The following is a 17,403-nucleotide window of genomic DNA, read 5'->3' as shown; positions in this document are numbered from 1 at the left end:
AGGACATCAACAATGTTTGATACTATATCTGGTCCCTCAAATGGCTAGATAAAAATGAGAGCGCCAAAGGAACTCTACCTCGCTACTTATAGATCCACCTTGCCCTTGGTGTTTTTGGCCATCGCTTGTGCTTCTGGACATCTCTCCTGCTTGTCTATGGATAACTCCCTTTTTTTTTTGGTTTTTTGTTTTGAGTTAAGAATTAGAGGCAATTCTCACTAATTCGTTTGCAGATGATGTCGGTGTTTTTCTTGTTGAGTTTTGACCTGCGTTTACCTTTAGGATTAGATAACCCATTAGACCTAGAATTCTCTTTATATGGACTTTTGCCCTTTCCTATTGAGTTTGGTTGGCTTTGAGTTGGGTTTGCTTGGAGTCTATTTTGGTGAGTTTGTCTTGAACAACCCTTTTTTATAAATACATTAATCTTTTATCTTTGGAAAAAAAATATATATATATATATATATATATATAATAATTTAAATATATATTTTGTATAATAATTTAAATATAAAATATTTTTAAAAAATAAAAAAAAATACTTTTTGATTTTATCGATTTTTCACTTATAAATCTGTGGTTTAATTTGTGTTAAAATAATACATGTAGTATTGCACTATTAGTAAAAGGTTGTAATTTTTAAATACCGTCAAATATGAAAATAATATTACAATATATTAATTTAACACAAATTGAACCACTGATTTTAAAATAAAAATGAGTGAAAATACAATATACTTTTTTTATACTTTCACGTTTTAATTAATAATTATATTTTAATTGTTATGTTAGTATTTCTTGACGACGTCAGAAAATTGCCGCTATTTGCTAACGACATAATATCACAGGTACTATTTTGATACAAATTGAACTATAAACCATAAGTAAGAATGAGTGAAATCACAAGATATTTTTTATACTTTTTTTTAAATACTAATATTAGTCGACTATATAAATTACTTTCATATGTTGTTAAATTTTCATTCACCTATTTTATTTTTTTAGAAAATTTATTATTTAGTCTTTAAATATTATTATTATTAATAAATCAGTCTCTATATTTTTCAGAAATCTATTAAAATGTCTTTATATTTTCTCTCTATTAACGAAATAGTATTTTCATTACCTTTTCCATTAAAAATAAATGAAAAATGATTTAAACAAATTTTAAAACCTAATTTTATCCTCAAATAAACCCCCTATTAAGTTTTTAGATATTACTATTATTAATAAGTCAGTCCCTACATTTTCAAAAATCTATTGAAACATTCTTATCTTTTTTCGAATCTATTAAAACGTTCTTACCTTTACTCTCCGTCAATAAAATAATCATTCCTCCTCATTCTCATCCTTCTCCTCAAAGAAGAAGAAGAATGAGGATAATTTAGTCTTTTAATATATTTTTAACGATAAAAATAAATGAAAAACTATTCTATTGACGAAAAAAAATATTTTAATAGATTTTTTAAAATCAATGGATTGATTTGTTAATAATGGTAATATATAGAGATTAAATAGTAATTTTTTTTAAGTTAAATTCAAATTAGCTGATAAAAAATTTCATGAAATATCTTTTTTTAAATAATTCTTTTAAATTTTTTTATTCAGAATAGTTCATGTGCTATAGATTTTTAATAAAAAAATTTTTATTTCTTTGAAATTAAAATAAAATATATATATTAAATAAATTAAACTTTTGCAAAATCATTACTTTTGATATTAATTTATGTTCAAAATGATTACTATTTAAACTCTTTTATGTTTTTAGCATATTTCATTCCAGGACGAACCTAATCGAGGGGATTTGACAGGGTCAGCTCCTATCCGAAATTTTAAATCTATAATATCTTATTGATTGCAGAAAGTGTGTTACTCCTCTTGTTGTTTGAAATTAAAATTCACTACCAAAAATAATACTCTCTTATTTTATTTCTTTATTGCACGCTAATAACTCTGTGTGCGAATTGAATAAGAATATCTCACTTTTGAAATAACATTTTTTTAATTATATTGTAGCTGCCTTTTGGCTTAAATCAGATTCATTTATGGTAATTTTTATTTTTATTAATCTAGATTCGTTCCGTATTTAAAATTTCAATTCGAGACTTCTAATTAAGAAAAAAATGTTATTCCATCTCATCCATTAAAGATTAATTCTCATTTTTTTAGTTATTTAATTGATGAAAGTCAATAAAATTAAAACCTTGATTTTAACTCAAATGAGTGATTGTTTTCACTAGAGGTGCTTTCGGTGAGGGATTGATCTGCAATGAGCATGCAGTTTGGATTGCAAGTTTGTGGTTAATATGGATACAATAATCATTTTAAATGCAGAGAGCATAGTGGTTTTATATATCCTAAATTTATTTATGTCCAAAGCTCAATAATTCGAATCGAATACTTTACTTATTTTTTACACTTTAAAAATACAAAAAAATCAATCATATTATCCCCTCATTAGCAACAATCACAATATTAGCTTATACTATAAACTTTGAATCAAACCATTCAAAAAAGTATACTAATTTCTTCATTACATAACATCAACTTTAAAAGAAAAATTTTTGATTTTTTCTTTTTTTAACTGAAAAATATATGCACAACGTAATTTTAGTTCATATCTCGTAATTGAGTATTAGTGAAGTCCTTTTTCATGAACGATTATTATGAATTAACTAATTTTACTTCCTTATTATATTAGCATAAAGGAATGTCATTTGGAAAAAAGTCTCTCTCTCGTTGAAATGCAATTCTTTAACTTGTTGATTTTTTTTTCTTTAATATCATCATAGAAACTAAAGAATTACACATATTCAATTGAAGAAATAAATCGAAACATGATATATTTATAAAAAGAATGGTAATTTAATAAAGTATTTATATAAAAGGAGACGAAAAATTAGCGTTTGAACGAAAATAAAGATAGAGAATACTCTTAAATATACTTAAAAAAATCAAACTTCTAATTTATAAATAGAATTTAAAGAGTATTAATAGTTATGTAAACATATAATATAGAATGAGAAAGCCAATATTGTGAAAATTGCATATAAATATAGTTGGTGTGTTTTTTAGATGTATAATATAATTCATGGTAAAAATCATATTTTGAGATATTGGTTTTTTCTTTATTATAAATTGAAATTGAGTTATATATTTTTATATTCTTAAGTCAAGGCTGAAATCTATTATATATATATATATATATATATATATATATATAAAGCTGGCTACTAGAGGGAGAGGAGAGAACACGAAAATAGTTTTTATTTTAATTTTTAAATTATTTTAATATTTTTAATTAATTTTTTTTATTGATCTATCAATCTATTTTGCATATATTGTTGATAAATAATTGTTTTCACAATTTAAATTCATTTAATTTGTATTTTAGATTTTTGATAAAAATTAATTTGTATTTATCTATTAATTTTATACTATATATATATATATATTTGTGTTTTTATATGACATCATTTTAAAATGCTATATTTTTTTTATGAAAATAGACGTTGATCTATTTATAGAAAAATAAAATATTTAAATTTTTTTATTTTTTCTGAAATGAAAATTAAAAATCAAAAAATAGAATATGATATCTCAAATACATTTAATACAAGATTAAGCATGTGAATGCTTAAATTTCTTATTATAATAAGAAATAAACAAACTTGCAAACCCTATAAATTAAAAAATATTTATTAATTATATTGATTTTTAACATATAAAATACTTCTCCCAATCCTCCCAATCCCATTTTAAAAAGAAAAATATTATATAAAATACTTTTTAATTAAAAATTACTGTTATATAGTTATGAAACTGGTTATATTACTTATCATCTTTAATAAACATGACTAAACTGATTAATAATAAATAATAAAATTTATTTATATTATTATTTGAAATAAATGAAAATTTAAAATAAATGTAAAAAGATTAATTTTAAGATAATAATTAAAAAATTACATTCAAAATTATTTTATTGAATAAAATGATAAAATATTATTTTTTTCATAGATGGACAAATCTTGCTTAAATTTTCAGAGATATTTCTCTTAATTTTTTTTCCTTAACTTTTAATTTTTCTTCATTTATTTTTGCATTTTCCCTTTCTTATTTTTTAAATTCAAATATTTAAAATCTCTAAAAAAATATAACACTCTCATATATTTATAAGAAGAGTAAAAGTTTATAATATGTAAATTAAATTTGATTTAAGTAAATGCAAATTTTTAAAGCGGTAGACTTAATATTTATTATTTCATGATAATTTTTTAATAAAAAATACACGTTGTTTTATTATTTTTTTAAATTTTGTTATTTTTTTTATTTTTACGATAAATATGTATGATTTTTTTTAAAAAAATTTCAAATCTTTTATAAGGATGTGTGTAATTTGATAAAATAAAAAATATATAAATAAATACATAAAAATGTTTTTTTATATTTTTAAATTTATTTTGTCCAAAATAAAAAAAAATTAAAAAAATACATTAAAATCAGAGATGTATTATTTAGTTTTTACAAAATAGAGCATTATATCCAAATACTTAAAATTCATAAATTAATAAGGGAGGCCAAGAGAAAATCAAGAGGGGGAGGGGGGAAAGGAAGAGCTCTGCAAATTTTGACGGCAACCAGAGGCAACCAAAACCCAGAAAAATCTCACTAATTGGGGCTTTCGTCTGCAATTTCTGATCATAACCACAACAAGAATGCCCAAATCTTCCATTTTCACTATTTCTTTCTAATAACTCATCCTTCGCGATGCGATTCGGTTTAAAGTCGCGGCTGTCCCCGACTGGAAACGACTTCGCACCGGCTGTTGTTGTTTCAAATGAAGAGGGAAGCTCAGCGTCTTCTTCATCATCATCGAATTATTGATGGTGTTGATGAATGGGATTGCAATTGCAGATGAGTTGGCAGCCGAGTTTACTGAGTCAGAAAAGGAAGAATGGTCCGCCTTTAGGGTTGAAAAATCTCGGCAATTCTTGCTATCTCAATAGCGTCCTTCAGTGCCTCACTTACACTCCTCCCCTTGCCAATTTTTGTCTCCGTTTACAGCATTCTTCTCTCTGTATGTTCATTTTTTGTTGATTAGGAACTCTACCCACTTTCTTAATTTGCTTCAATTTCATGCCAATCCCACTTCTTCTTTTTGCAGGTGATTCGGTTTCTAACGGGGAAAGAAAGCGGGAGTGCCCATTTTGTATACTTGAGAAACGGATAGTCCGTTCCCTAAGCCTGGACCTAACGCTTGATGCCCCAGCAAAGATTCAGAGCTGTCTCAGGATTTTTGCCGAGCACTTTCGGTGCGGCCTCCAAGAGGATGCACATGAGTTCCTGCGCTATGTCATTGATGCGTGTCATAACACCTGCTTGCGACTCATGAAGCTGCGGCGCAAGGGGAATGACTCCTTTAATGGCACCAACACTGTCGTTAGGGAGATATTTGGAGGTGCTTTGCAGAGCCAGGTGAAGTGCTTGTCATGCAATTCTGAGTCCAATAAGGTTGATGAGATTATGGACATCAGTCTCGATGTATTGCATAGTAATTCGCTTAGAGAAGCAATGCAAAAGTTCTTTCAGCCTGAGATCTTGGATGGCAGCAATAAGTACAGATGTGAAAAGTAAGTAATTTCTATATTGAATGTGTTGCGTTTAATTTACACACGAACGAGAGACTTATGCTTGTTTAGTTGTAAGAAATTGGTGACAGCGAGGAAGCAAATGTCAATTCTTCAAGCACCTAATATCTTGGTAATCCAACTGAAGGTGGGTCATCTTGATTTCTTTAGTTTTCTTGGTTGTTTGTTTATTAAGCTTGATAGTCGCTTGCCATCTTGCTTTTGATTAAAAAGAGTGATTGTTATATGTGGTGGATACAGAGATTTGAGGGCACATTTGGTGGCAAGATTGAGAAGGCCATTGCATTTGATGAAGTTTTGGTGCTTTCTAGCTTCATGTGTAAAGGGAACCAGGTATGGGCAATCTGATAAAGGATCCATTGAGTTAGGTTTGCTTGTTGGACTGAGTTTATTTAATTTTTATTTTAAAAAATTATACATGTACAGACTCATGCTTCTTTCAATGTGTGCTTGCAAACATGAACATGTACAATCATGTGCACTCACTTTGAAATGACTTGCATATGCACACACAAAACCATAGTTAGTGGTTCAAATTAGAGCACAAACAGAGATTCTGAAAATATATACTATGTGCACGATCAAAACTAATTATGTGATAAGATATAGAAATCAGAAAACAAATCTTATAAAGTGCAATTAGATTATAATACACGTGTTAGCAAGATATACTCATGACTAACTTCCTTGGTTGCCATGTGCATGGCATCCTTGTTAAGATCTTGCTAAAAGTCCTGCCTAACAAATAACAATATGAATCTTCATAGGAGAAATTAAATTCCACATAAGCTATAGATTAGATTTTCCCTGCTTAGAATTTGAAGGGATAATCTAGATGGCACTGTGTGTGGTCCAGTTTTTAAGATTATGCTTAGCAAAAATTTCAAACTATGCCTCAAAATGCAACTTGTCAGCATGATATGGATAGTCTTTTTACTACTTTAAGGTGCAAACTTTAAAGCAATCATAACCATTTTTGTTATTGGGAACAATCTAATAAGTCCATCTTGTACCAGGCCCTAGAGCCTGGCCCGCATTCTACTGGGATGAGGTGAGGCACATTGCAAAGCTAGACGTTGTTGACTAGGCATGCATCTTTTGCAATGTGCAAGACTTGAAAAAGGAGCACCTTACGTTCCACCACTTATACCGAGCTCTATTGCCAATAAAATGCAACGCCAACTTACACCGTTTTGATCTCCCAGAAAGGTCATTGGAGTCACTGTTGCTAGTTGAAAAGTTGTTTAACTCCTACTAGTTCATTACCTCCAGAATCTCCTGCTGTGAACATCCACATGCCTTTACTCTCACCATTTCACCGGAAAGATGCTTTATCATCATATCTGGGTCCTCTCTCTGTAGCTCTCAATCACTCCTCCCTCTTTTTGCACTCTGTTTTTATCCCCTCCTTTTTTTCCCCCTTGGATTTTGAATTTTGAATGCATTTCCATTTTCTCTTGTTTGATCATTGTCTTTCATTTCACATGGACAGTTCTCTTCAATTTGTACAATTAATAGGAAAATTTGACAAATATCGTAACTGTAGATAAAAACATATGGTTCATTGCAATACTATTTAAGAACTTGATGGGTCACATTCAAGTTATTTTCTCATAAAAGGAAAGAAAGGGAAGTTCTAGCCTTAAGTTTCATATGCTTCTCATGGCCTACTTGTAACTTTTCCACATATTGCAGAAAATTATAATCTGGCAGCCGTTCTTATGTCTAATGTGTGCATATCTCAACAAAGTGACAATTTTTTTTATACTTGTGTTGGTGTGATGCTAATGTTTTGATTTGTTATGGATCTATGGCTTTTTTTATGTCATTAATAGTTGGATTTTAGTTGTGGCATGCTCATATATTGAACTTCTTGTGAATATCAAATATTAATTTTAATTTCTAGCATATTTCATTTTAGGTCCCTAACTTCTCTTAGGTTCACACTTGTGGCACATCTGTCTATATTAGGTCCTCTTTGTGCCTTAGTGAACCTTTCCCCTTTAATAACTATGATGTAAATCTATTAATTATGCGAGGTGTCATTTTTAGCAACAACTTAGTGGAATGCTTAGTCACACTTAAGATACTGATTTTCAATCTAATATTAATTTTGAATTCTAGAAAATTTCAGTTTCTTTGTTGCCTAACCTCTCTTAGGCACTTGTGCCGTGCACCTTGACAAGTTGCCCCTTTAATTACTATGATCCCTTATGTCTCATACTCTCAGTTATGTGAAAGGTTTCATTGTTAGCAACAAAATCAGCGGAATGCCTTTTGACACCTAAAACACTGGTTTTTTCAATGGCTACGACTTGTAGGTTTAGAGACTACCATTTAAAACAAGCCCATGAATCACAGTACATAAGCTGCAGTGTATAATCTCCACATTTTTGGTCTGTTTTTCTTCCTTCTTCAGCATGCATAACATAAATGAAAGTGAAACTTACTGCTTTTATAAACTACCTAGTACCTAGACCTTTTCTTTTCCTCTGTGTTTATCAACTGAGCGTTGTTGTAATCAGCCACATTATAACCTTTTTTCCCTTATACATAAAGGTGTCTTTATGGCCTCTATAAGAATACTAGCAATAACTGAAAACAACAAGAAGAAGTAACAATGAACTCTTATTAGTGAAGGATGTTGACCAAAAATAACAAAAACAAAAATGCGCAAATCAGCACCCCTTTTTTTTTAAAGAATAAAGAGAAACAGAGATTTGCCACATCTTGGCCTGCTATCAACTTTAATGCCGCTTAAATTTAAGAAGCATGTCATATAAAATTCAACAATGCTGATGGCAATTTAATTAACTGAGGAATTTCATTTTGTTAATTAAGTGGAAAATTTTCTGTTCTTTTTATTGGAGGAAAGTGTATCTAGTGGAATGTCTTAAATGATATATTTCAAAGTGATAGAAGTCTAAGGTATCTGTAACACAATGTGGAGTAGAGAAAAAGAAAAATATTTTCCTTCTCTTGGGAGGGCCACTCTCATAATATTCTATGCTCCAGATGCTTGCAATCACTTGTAAAGCTTTATTGATTATAATTGGAGTTGGATGAAGATTGCACACGTGCTGAACTATATTTCCACAACACATTGATAGCAAGTTATAATTTACCATTGCTGTTATAGCAATATCTCTGTGGATAAAGAGAAAATGTAATGCTAACCTTGTCTGGCTTGCTACATCCAGGTCACTCTCATGTCTTATCTCTGAAAACCTGGGTGTTTTGCACATCCACTTCAGTCTTAGTCTGCACCATATTCAGTGTCACCTAAATGTTATTTCTGATATTTTTAGATGCAACTTTGATTATCTAAATGTATGGGAGCACAACCTGACAATTGCCTGTACTTCTAGTACTAATTTAGGAGACAATATAATAACAATTGATGCAGATGAAGGGGATCTTTTAGCAAAAACAGCTTCTTGATGTCTTATGGAAGCCCTATCAAGTGAGACAGATTTATGCCATCATTTTCCTTCAATCTCCACTTCACAACATCTACCTTCTAACTGCTTTATTTTATCTAGTGAACTGAAACAGGATTGAAGTGATTTAGCAACTCTTTCCCGAAAACTAATCCAAAGAGCAATTGGCACAAAACATTAAATTTACTGTTTGTCAATCATTGGGCAACAATATGTTAGTAAATCTTCTTGCTTAAAATATAAGTAATAGACCAGATTGTGCAGTATGCATAAACCAATAACATTCAAATAAAAGTGTAGTTGAATATTTGTAGCACCTGCAGTGTAATATTTGGTAATTGGTATCCATTGATTACATGCAAGAATCTACAGATGAACAGAACATCTGTGAGGTTTACATAAGGAATATATTCTGTGTGATCCCAATATGTTAATAGCATCTAATTGTATTTTTTTTAGAAATCTAAATACTTATTTATTTATTTATTATATAATGGTTAATTTGGATATATGTGGATTTGAAATGAAGGGGTATTTGAATTTGACATTACATTGGTGTTTTATGATTTTACATTTGAAATGCAAATCATAGACCACCTTCATTCCAAATGCAATCCTATCTAAATGAACTCTAAGGAAATTCTCTCTAGTGTGATATAATTGGAAGAGTGTTGAATGCTTGGAATATGGCTCGTCCACAGCATAATCCCAGTTACCTTTATTTATTGTCTTGTTATGTTTGTTCTGATGGCTATTTCCTACATATTTACATTGTTTTTTTCCCCATCTAGGATCTGAAACCAGAGTATAATCTTTTTGGCACCATTGTGCATTCAGGATACTCACCAGAATCTGGACACTACTATGCATATATCAAGGCATGAGTTTTCCTGCTCTTTTAAATTGCTTTATTTTTTATTTTGAAGTCCTGTTAGTTTCAGGAAGGTGACTATATCAATTGCATGCTGAGCGTATTTCTGATTATAAATATGCAGGATGCAATGGGTCGGTGGTATTGCTGTAATGATTCATATGTGACAGTTTCAACACTGCAGGATGTCTTGTCAGAGAAAGTCTATATTCTTTTCTTCTCACGCACTAACCAAAGGCCACTTCCTTCTGGTGCTACCAGTGGAGTAAAATCAAGCAATTTTAATGGCGTTGGGACATCTAAAAGTCCAAAGATTGCTGTTGCACCAAAATGTGTTGATCAATCTTCATGCAAGGATATTCCATCCATGTCTAAGAGTGATAAAGTGTCTTCTATTCGGCAGATAAAGTTGAATGGTTCTGGATCTAGCTCCAGAAGGGTTCCTCCTACTGTTGACAGAAATGCTGACATGCATAAGAGTCGAAACATGAATATGGATGGGGATGCTAAGGACACAGTTTATATGGAGAAACTTGATAAGGATATGTCACCAATAATAAATGGAAACGGGTGCAGCAAAAACAAAATCATTGTTGATGAGACCTGTCCATCCATTGCAGGAGCAAGTGAAAACTTTATTACTCAAAATGGTGCCTTAGATTCAGTAAAGCCGGATCTCTCTGAAGCTAATGGTACTATGGTTAAGATGGTGGCAGAAAAAGGGTATAATCACCTTGAATTGCAAAACAGTAGAGAGAATGGCCACACTGGCACTTCAGAGTTAAAGAGGAAATTAGAGGACTCTTGCATTTTGTTTGCACAGGATTCTCATTCTCGAGCCAAAGTCAAAGAGTTAAAAGAAGTGTGCGTAAAATTCTATCATAATGGCTTTACTCGTTTTCCTTATATAATGGTGCTAATAAGGATGTGGTCAGAAGCCATGTTACTGAATTTGCCAAATTATGTATTTCATTGTGTTTTTGTTGACATCTTTTTAAATTCTTGAGGTTTTGATTTTTCCACAATTTGAATCCTAGTTCTAAGTTCTGGTAAATTGCACTCCTTGTGACTAAATTGTATTGTGGTTACGAGAGATATTTACCACAATTAAGTCACTGAACTTAATTCCACTTAGGTCTAATTGAACATACTTCAGCCAATCGGTGAAAGGAAATTTAACACATCTATATGTATTTTTATTATCTTCTTAAACTGATTTCAGGCCTTTTTGGGTTCATAAGGTCAACTTAATGTTTCTATCTCTCCTAAATAGATAAAAGTGCAAGACAAAAACATTTTTAGCTGATCTCATGGATCCCAAATGATTTGGGGTTAGCTTAAGAACATAACAGAAAATGTCCACGCCAAATTTTCATTCATCAGTCGGCTAGAATTTGTTCAATTAGGTTACTAGGCCTTATTAGAATACAATTAAATTTTAGTGACTTGATTGTATTCTAGCTGTAGTAGTGGCGTTAATTGGTGCATTTTTATCCTAATGTTCAGTCCTAGTCTGTAGTACTTTGGATAATGGTTTGATTTTGTTTTGCCCTGTTGGAACTGTTGTTAAGAATAGCACCATAATGAATTTGTTGAATAGAGGCCATTAAAAATTGTCCTTGAGGGAGTTGCAACAAGTGTTAATTGTAAAAACTCCAAAGCATCTAATTGTCTGTTTCAAACTGTTTCTTTTACAACTTATAAAAGGGTGCTTTTTGACCAAAAAAAAAAAAGAAAAAGAGAAAAAGTTTTAACCCCAATGCCTAATAGAAGAATGATTAATTTTAAGTATTATCAGACTTGCAAGTTATCATAGTAACTGCCATATAGGTTGTAGTGTTTGTTTCGTAAATTTATTGATGCGTAGTTTCTTGCATCATTTGGGGTTCAAAATGGATATTGCAGATGTTCCAATTGTTTATACTTTGATCATTTGGATGTTTTGCAAATTAACCATTTTTCTAGTCATGTTTGCCTCTATTTATTTGTTGATTTGTGCGTGCATTAAACGTGCTAGTCTCAAGCAAGAAGCTTCTTCAGTTTTGCGATCATGTGGCTGGTCGAATAAGGTATACAGTTTTATGTGTTCGAGGAAGAGGTTATGTGCACGAGGAGCAAGGAACATCCCAACTGATATTGAATTAAAGTAAGTCCTGTTTAACTTTATCTAGCTTGTGTTCACTAGAACTTAGACAGAACTTCAGAGTCCTAATGTATTTAATTTCTCTTGGAAGTAAATATCTTTGCTTGGCCACTTTCTATGTAGAGAATGTCTTTTTGAGCTCGCATTTAAAAGATTTATTTCTGAGAAGATGTTATTATTTTGAGCTAATATGAATGTTTGCCTGTGTTAAAACAAAATTTGCATGCTTATATATCAGATCCAATTGTTAATCTACTCCGAGCATTATGTGACATGAAATTCATCTATGCTTCTAAAGCAAGCTTTTCTCGGGCAGCATTTGCTTCAATCGTGTGCATTTCTATTTGATGAATATATTAACAAATTTAGATGTTTGGTTTAGATGTTGGCCAACTAATATTTTTGATCTCTAACAATGAGGTCATTAACCCATTTACCATATGAAAATCAGCTTTTAGTCGGAGCACCCAACAACTGCTGATTCTAAAAGCTCTGCAATTCTTATTAATAGATGGTATCTGTTTGACTATTTTTTATTGGGATGAGATACCCTATCAATTTTTTCTTAATAATAGAATAGCATTACTTTGTTCTAAAATAATCCTTTTATATAATCAAATTGTTTATGATTATCAAAAGTAAAAGACAATTATTAAAATATTTTAAGTAATTGTTGAACTATGGTATCTATTCTCTCTCTCTCTTTCTCTCTTTTTCTCTCTCTCAAAAAACAAGCAACTATTGTATCTTAATCTATGGGCAAAAAAAATTCATCGTTACAAGTATATACTCAAACCTAAATGTAATTTTCTTAATTATTATTTTCTGCTAACATTTGCTTCATGTAACATCAAAGCGGAAAATATTATGTTATATGTTAAGATATATTTGAAAATAAATTATATCCTTGATGGTCATTTGACATAATAATTGCAATTGCTGCAGAAGTTTTAACAAATCAACATTTATCAATTACCAATAATGGCCATCAGTTCATCAACTACTAACCATGTGGACCCTCATATTTAATGCAACACAATTTCAGAATATGGTTGAATATATTTCCAAGTATCACCATTCTCTGTATTATGGGCATTGTTTTGTTCTTGTCAATGCGACCTAGTTACATGTTTTGGCCAATTGCTAAGAGCTCTCTAAATGATGTTATGATTTATAGTAGTAGCCTGGTTTCCTAGGTGATACAAGATGAAAATAATGGAGAGATGAGATGATATTGAAGCTTGATTTTCTTTGCTATGGGGCTTGCTTTTGTAGATTTACTTCCAACTGTTGAATAGATTCTCTTTTTCTACAGCCTTAAACGGGTTTAAGAACTGAAACAGCGCAGAGCAACACTTTGTCACCCTATGGTTATGAATATAGATGTTTGAATCAACACTTTTTTTTTCCTGATCTTAAGTTATTTAGCGGTGAATATTAGGGGCATTAGTTGGTTGGTTTGGTTCCCAATCGAGTCAAACCGAAAAAACCAAAAATCAAATTGCTTATCTTTATAGATTGATCTGAACCGAAGTGAACCAAAACTGACAAAAATCAGTTTGGTTCGGAATCTATCAGTTTTGATAAATACCCAAACCCTGCTGTTCTCTGAGCGATGCCATTTCCTCTTGAACATTAGAGATCAACAAACCCCTAAATCCCCTTAGAGCAAAAATTCACCAAATCCCCTTACAGAGCAACCAAAAATCATCAAAAGATACTAGCGACCTGGACATCAATTTAATGTAATTAACACAACCAAAGTCAACAAGCTACATTTGCTATAAGACCCAAATTTGAAGTGTACTCCAAAATAGAAGAAACAAATCAACACCCTACAAAACAACAAATTACAATATCAAAATGAGACACTGATTGGACAGAGGAATCTGATCTTGTTTTTGCATTTTGAGGAGAATATACACTGATCGGATTGAATTAATCGAATCGAACTGGAAAACTGACTGTTTTAAAAATGAAAATGGGAACGAAACCGGTTCACTGGAAAACTGAATTACATTGGATCGGTTCAATTAAACCATTTATTGCTCAACTCTAGTGAATATAGTTGATATCTTCAAGTAAATGTTACTTGGGGGATAAAGTGTCATGTTGCAAACCTCATGGTGATGAAGTGAATGCATGCCTCACAACTGGAGGTGGACATATAATCTTTGTCTTCAAAAGTTGGCTTGATCCAATCATTTACCTCTCTAAAGATATATTCCTCATCTTGTATTGTCTTCATGCATGACCATTGATCCGTATTGCATTTTATCTAAGCATGATGGTTGATTTTTATTGCTAGTTCAACAACAGAAGTCTTCTAATACTTCATCCCTTGGCTACTTTTTGTAATGCAGGAAGCTCTTGATCACAGAGGCTAAATCAACCTTTATTTCACAGATACCTGAATCATTAAAAGAGGATCTAATTAGACATCTCCGTTCATTCAGCCAAGAGAAGTGACATTCTGGTTTCTTTTTTGGCAAGTGGACCGATAGTTAAGGAGGTATTTTTATTACTTCCTGAATATCTTATTTTTCGCATGGAATGCTTGATGTCAGAGCTTTGCTGGCTGGATTCGTAACAGAGGTTTAATATTTTTGCAGTCTCTTGATGGTTGGTGGAGCTCCATGTATAAACTGTATGACTAATCGGTATTTTTCTTTTTCCGGAAGACAGTAACTGGGGATTTTCTATGACCTGTCTATTTTGAGCAGGTGTTCCCAGTGACAGCGAGAGGCTGTTATGTTGCCTTTTAATTTCTCCTTTCCCCTTTATATTTGTTATTTTGCTAAACTGGTAGGTTCCTAATCAGCAGTTTTGAGATGAAAGGTCCAAGTTCAAATGTTGCCACCAGTTTTCTTCCCCAAGCCTTCAAGTTACTTTTGATAGAGAACTCAAGAATCCCATAGATATTGTACTATATCCTTTTTGGCAGTATCATTTAGTGTATAATCCTCAGTTAGGGGATGAAAGAAACAATTTTCAGTAAAATAGTGTCCAAATAGTACCTCGTGACTGTATACCATCATTCCATCATTGAGTTTATTGTCATCACAAATGTTACCCTCTGCCTCTGCCCCAGTTAAACAGGTGATTTTGTGCTTTTCTAATTACATTCTCTATTTCCTTATAATTTCTGGTACAGTGGTAGTTTAATCTGTTGTTAAGTCTGAATTTGTGGTGCTACTCTAACTGTATCTCCCATGATAGCCCCCATTTGGAAAGGTAGAACATATTGCATTTTAACCTGGTTCTGGTAAACTACTCTTTAACAGACACTCGTGGATCCTGCTAAAAGCTCGGGGGGGGGGGGGGGGGGGGGGGGGGGGTGGTGAGGGGGGAGATGAAGGACTCTTGGAAAGATTGGATATTTACAGGTATTTCCAAAATGGACCCTTGCATTCAATCCAAAAAAACATTTGCCGATTTTGTGGACCAACCAGTGATAATTGACAATAAATTATTATAGGATCTAAATCCCAGAAGCTATTTCAAACCCCAGAAGCAATGTAACAGAAAATCGGAATGCGATCCTGTTTATCAAGGAAAATTTGCAAAAAAAAAAAAAAGGAAAACCGAGAATCTAAGATCTGAGAGGAGATATGACAAGAGGTGCCGAGAGCGGCCCCTCCTAACAAATGATTTTGCAGCACTATTATTTTTCTCTCCTAACTACATTATGGAAAAATTACTTTTTTTTCATTCAATCTATCATCGATCAATCAACGTGTCTTTTTATTTTTAAAATTTAACATTTTAACTTTTAAAATTTAATTTCATTAAAATTCGAAGTATTTTAATTTAATAATTTTGTTAACTTAATAATTTAAGTCTAATAAAAAAAGAAATTAAAATATAATTTTAAAAATATCTTTACTAATGAGAAAAATTACCACTTAAATTTTCAAATTCTCTTCTTCTCTTTTCAAATTCTTAAATTATTTTTATCTTTAAATTTTCAAATCATCTTCATTATACCTCCATTTACGTCCTTTGGTCAAAGGAGATTGAGGAGCTAAGGGTGATGCCAAGCAGCGAGCAGCTGCTGCCGGCAGCCGCTCAGCATGAAATGGCAAGCAAGGCGAGTAGCGCGATAGTGAATAGCGACAGATGCGAATTGCATGTGATGGTGAGAAACGAGAGATGTGAGTGGTGGGCAACAACAATTAACAGGTGATGCGAGCGATGGAGAACGACGATTAATAGGCAATACGAATGGTGGGCAATGATGATCAATGAGCGAGATAAGCGGCGGACGACAGTATACAGTGGCAAGCAACACGAAAGACTTCAGTTGAGTTTTTTGAGTTTTGATAATTTGAATTTTATCTATTTTATTTTAATTTTTATTAAATTTAAATTTTGAATATATTAAAATTTTCATTTGTGTTGTGGAGATTGATATTAAGATTAATGGAATTTTAAACAATACGGAGAAAGATACATTGAGAATGAAAAGAAAAAAAAATAAAAAAGATAGTTTGATCATTTATCTATTTCTTAAAGATATTTTTAATAAAAATTTTTAATTTTGATAAAATTATATTTTAAAAATTAAAGTATTGAATTTTAAAAATAAAAAAATAAATTTATTAATTATATTATACAGGAACAAAAAATAATTTTATGTTATTATATTAATTATTTTCACAGATAAAATAATTTCATCGAGTAAAGATATGAGTACTGGAAGCCCAAAAAAAAAAATGGTCCATAAACAAGAGTCCTAAGCCCCACTTAATCCAGGCATCACAAACCCAATGCCCATAAACCAGAACCCTAGGGCATCGAGTTAAACTGAGTTGAGAAAGAAACTGGGATAAAAACCAATGCAATGCACCGTTATCTTTGTCAGGGACATTGCCAGGCCAGCTGCTTGTTAAATCACGACTTTTGTGAGCTCACACGCCTAAAAGTATAGGGATTTATTTGAATTATTTTCATATATCAAATAAGTTGTTTAAATTTTAGAAATATATCAAATAAGTTCTCTATAAAACACTATTCTCTAATTACCCTTTTTGTTTAATGTAATTTATTAGTTTAAAAAATAATAATTTTAATAATAAATACGCTCCATTAATATGAGAAAGTTATATTTATAAATTTTTTATTGGTTGAAAATATAAGTAAGAAATTTTCACTTTGAAAATTGCAATTTGCAGGTTATATAACGGTTATATAACCATTCACCAACCTCAATATATAACGGTTATATAGCATAATTTTTACTGTCCAATAAGAGAATGCCAACAAGTGAATAAAGAAAATTATAATGATATTTCTATT

The 17,403-nt window shown here is 31.1% G+C and overlaps 1 protein-coding gene and 1 long non-coding RNA gene across 2 annotated transcripts; both read left to right on the top strand.

Moving 5' to 3' along the window:
• Positions 1-4,564: 4,564 nt before the first annotated feature.
• LOC110611395 (ubiquitin carboxyl-terminal hydrolase 25) lies at positions 4,565-15,247 on the top strand. Its single transcript, XM_021751695.2, has 9 exons — positions 4,565-5,080; positions 5,168-5,633; positions 5,703-5,778; positions 5,892-5,984; positions 9,883-9,969; positions 10,087-10,826; positions 11,980-12,108; positions 14,469-14,617; positions 14,718-15,247. Exons 1-8 carry the CDS (start codon positions 4,900-4,902, stop codon positions 14,572-14,574), a joined length of 1,878 nt encoding a protein of 625 aa, XP_021607387.1. The 5' UTR covers positions 4,565-4,899; the 3' UTR covers positions 14,575-14,617; positions 14,718-15,247.
• A 203-nt stretch (positions 15,248-15,450) lies between these two features.
• Positions 15,451-16,497, top strand: LOC122723233. Its single transcript, XR_006350193.1, has 2 exons — positions 15,451-15,491; positions 16,118-16,497. It is a non-coding gene; the product is annotated as an uncharacterized LOC122723233 (long non-coding RNA).
• Positions 16,498-17,403: the final 906 nt, after the last annotated feature.

This window comes from Manihot esculenta, chromosome 3 (genome assembly GCF_001659605.2).
Source record: "Manihot esculenta cultivar AM560-2 chromosome 3, M.esculenta_v8, whole genome shotgun sequence".
Taxonomy (NCBI): domain Eukaryota; kingdom Viridiplantae; phylum Streptophyta; class Magnoliopsida; order Malpighiales; family Euphorbiaceae; genus Manihot; species Manihot esculenta.
Note: the sequence above shows the minus strand (reverse complement) of the source record. Positions and strands in the feature narration are given on the sequence as shown.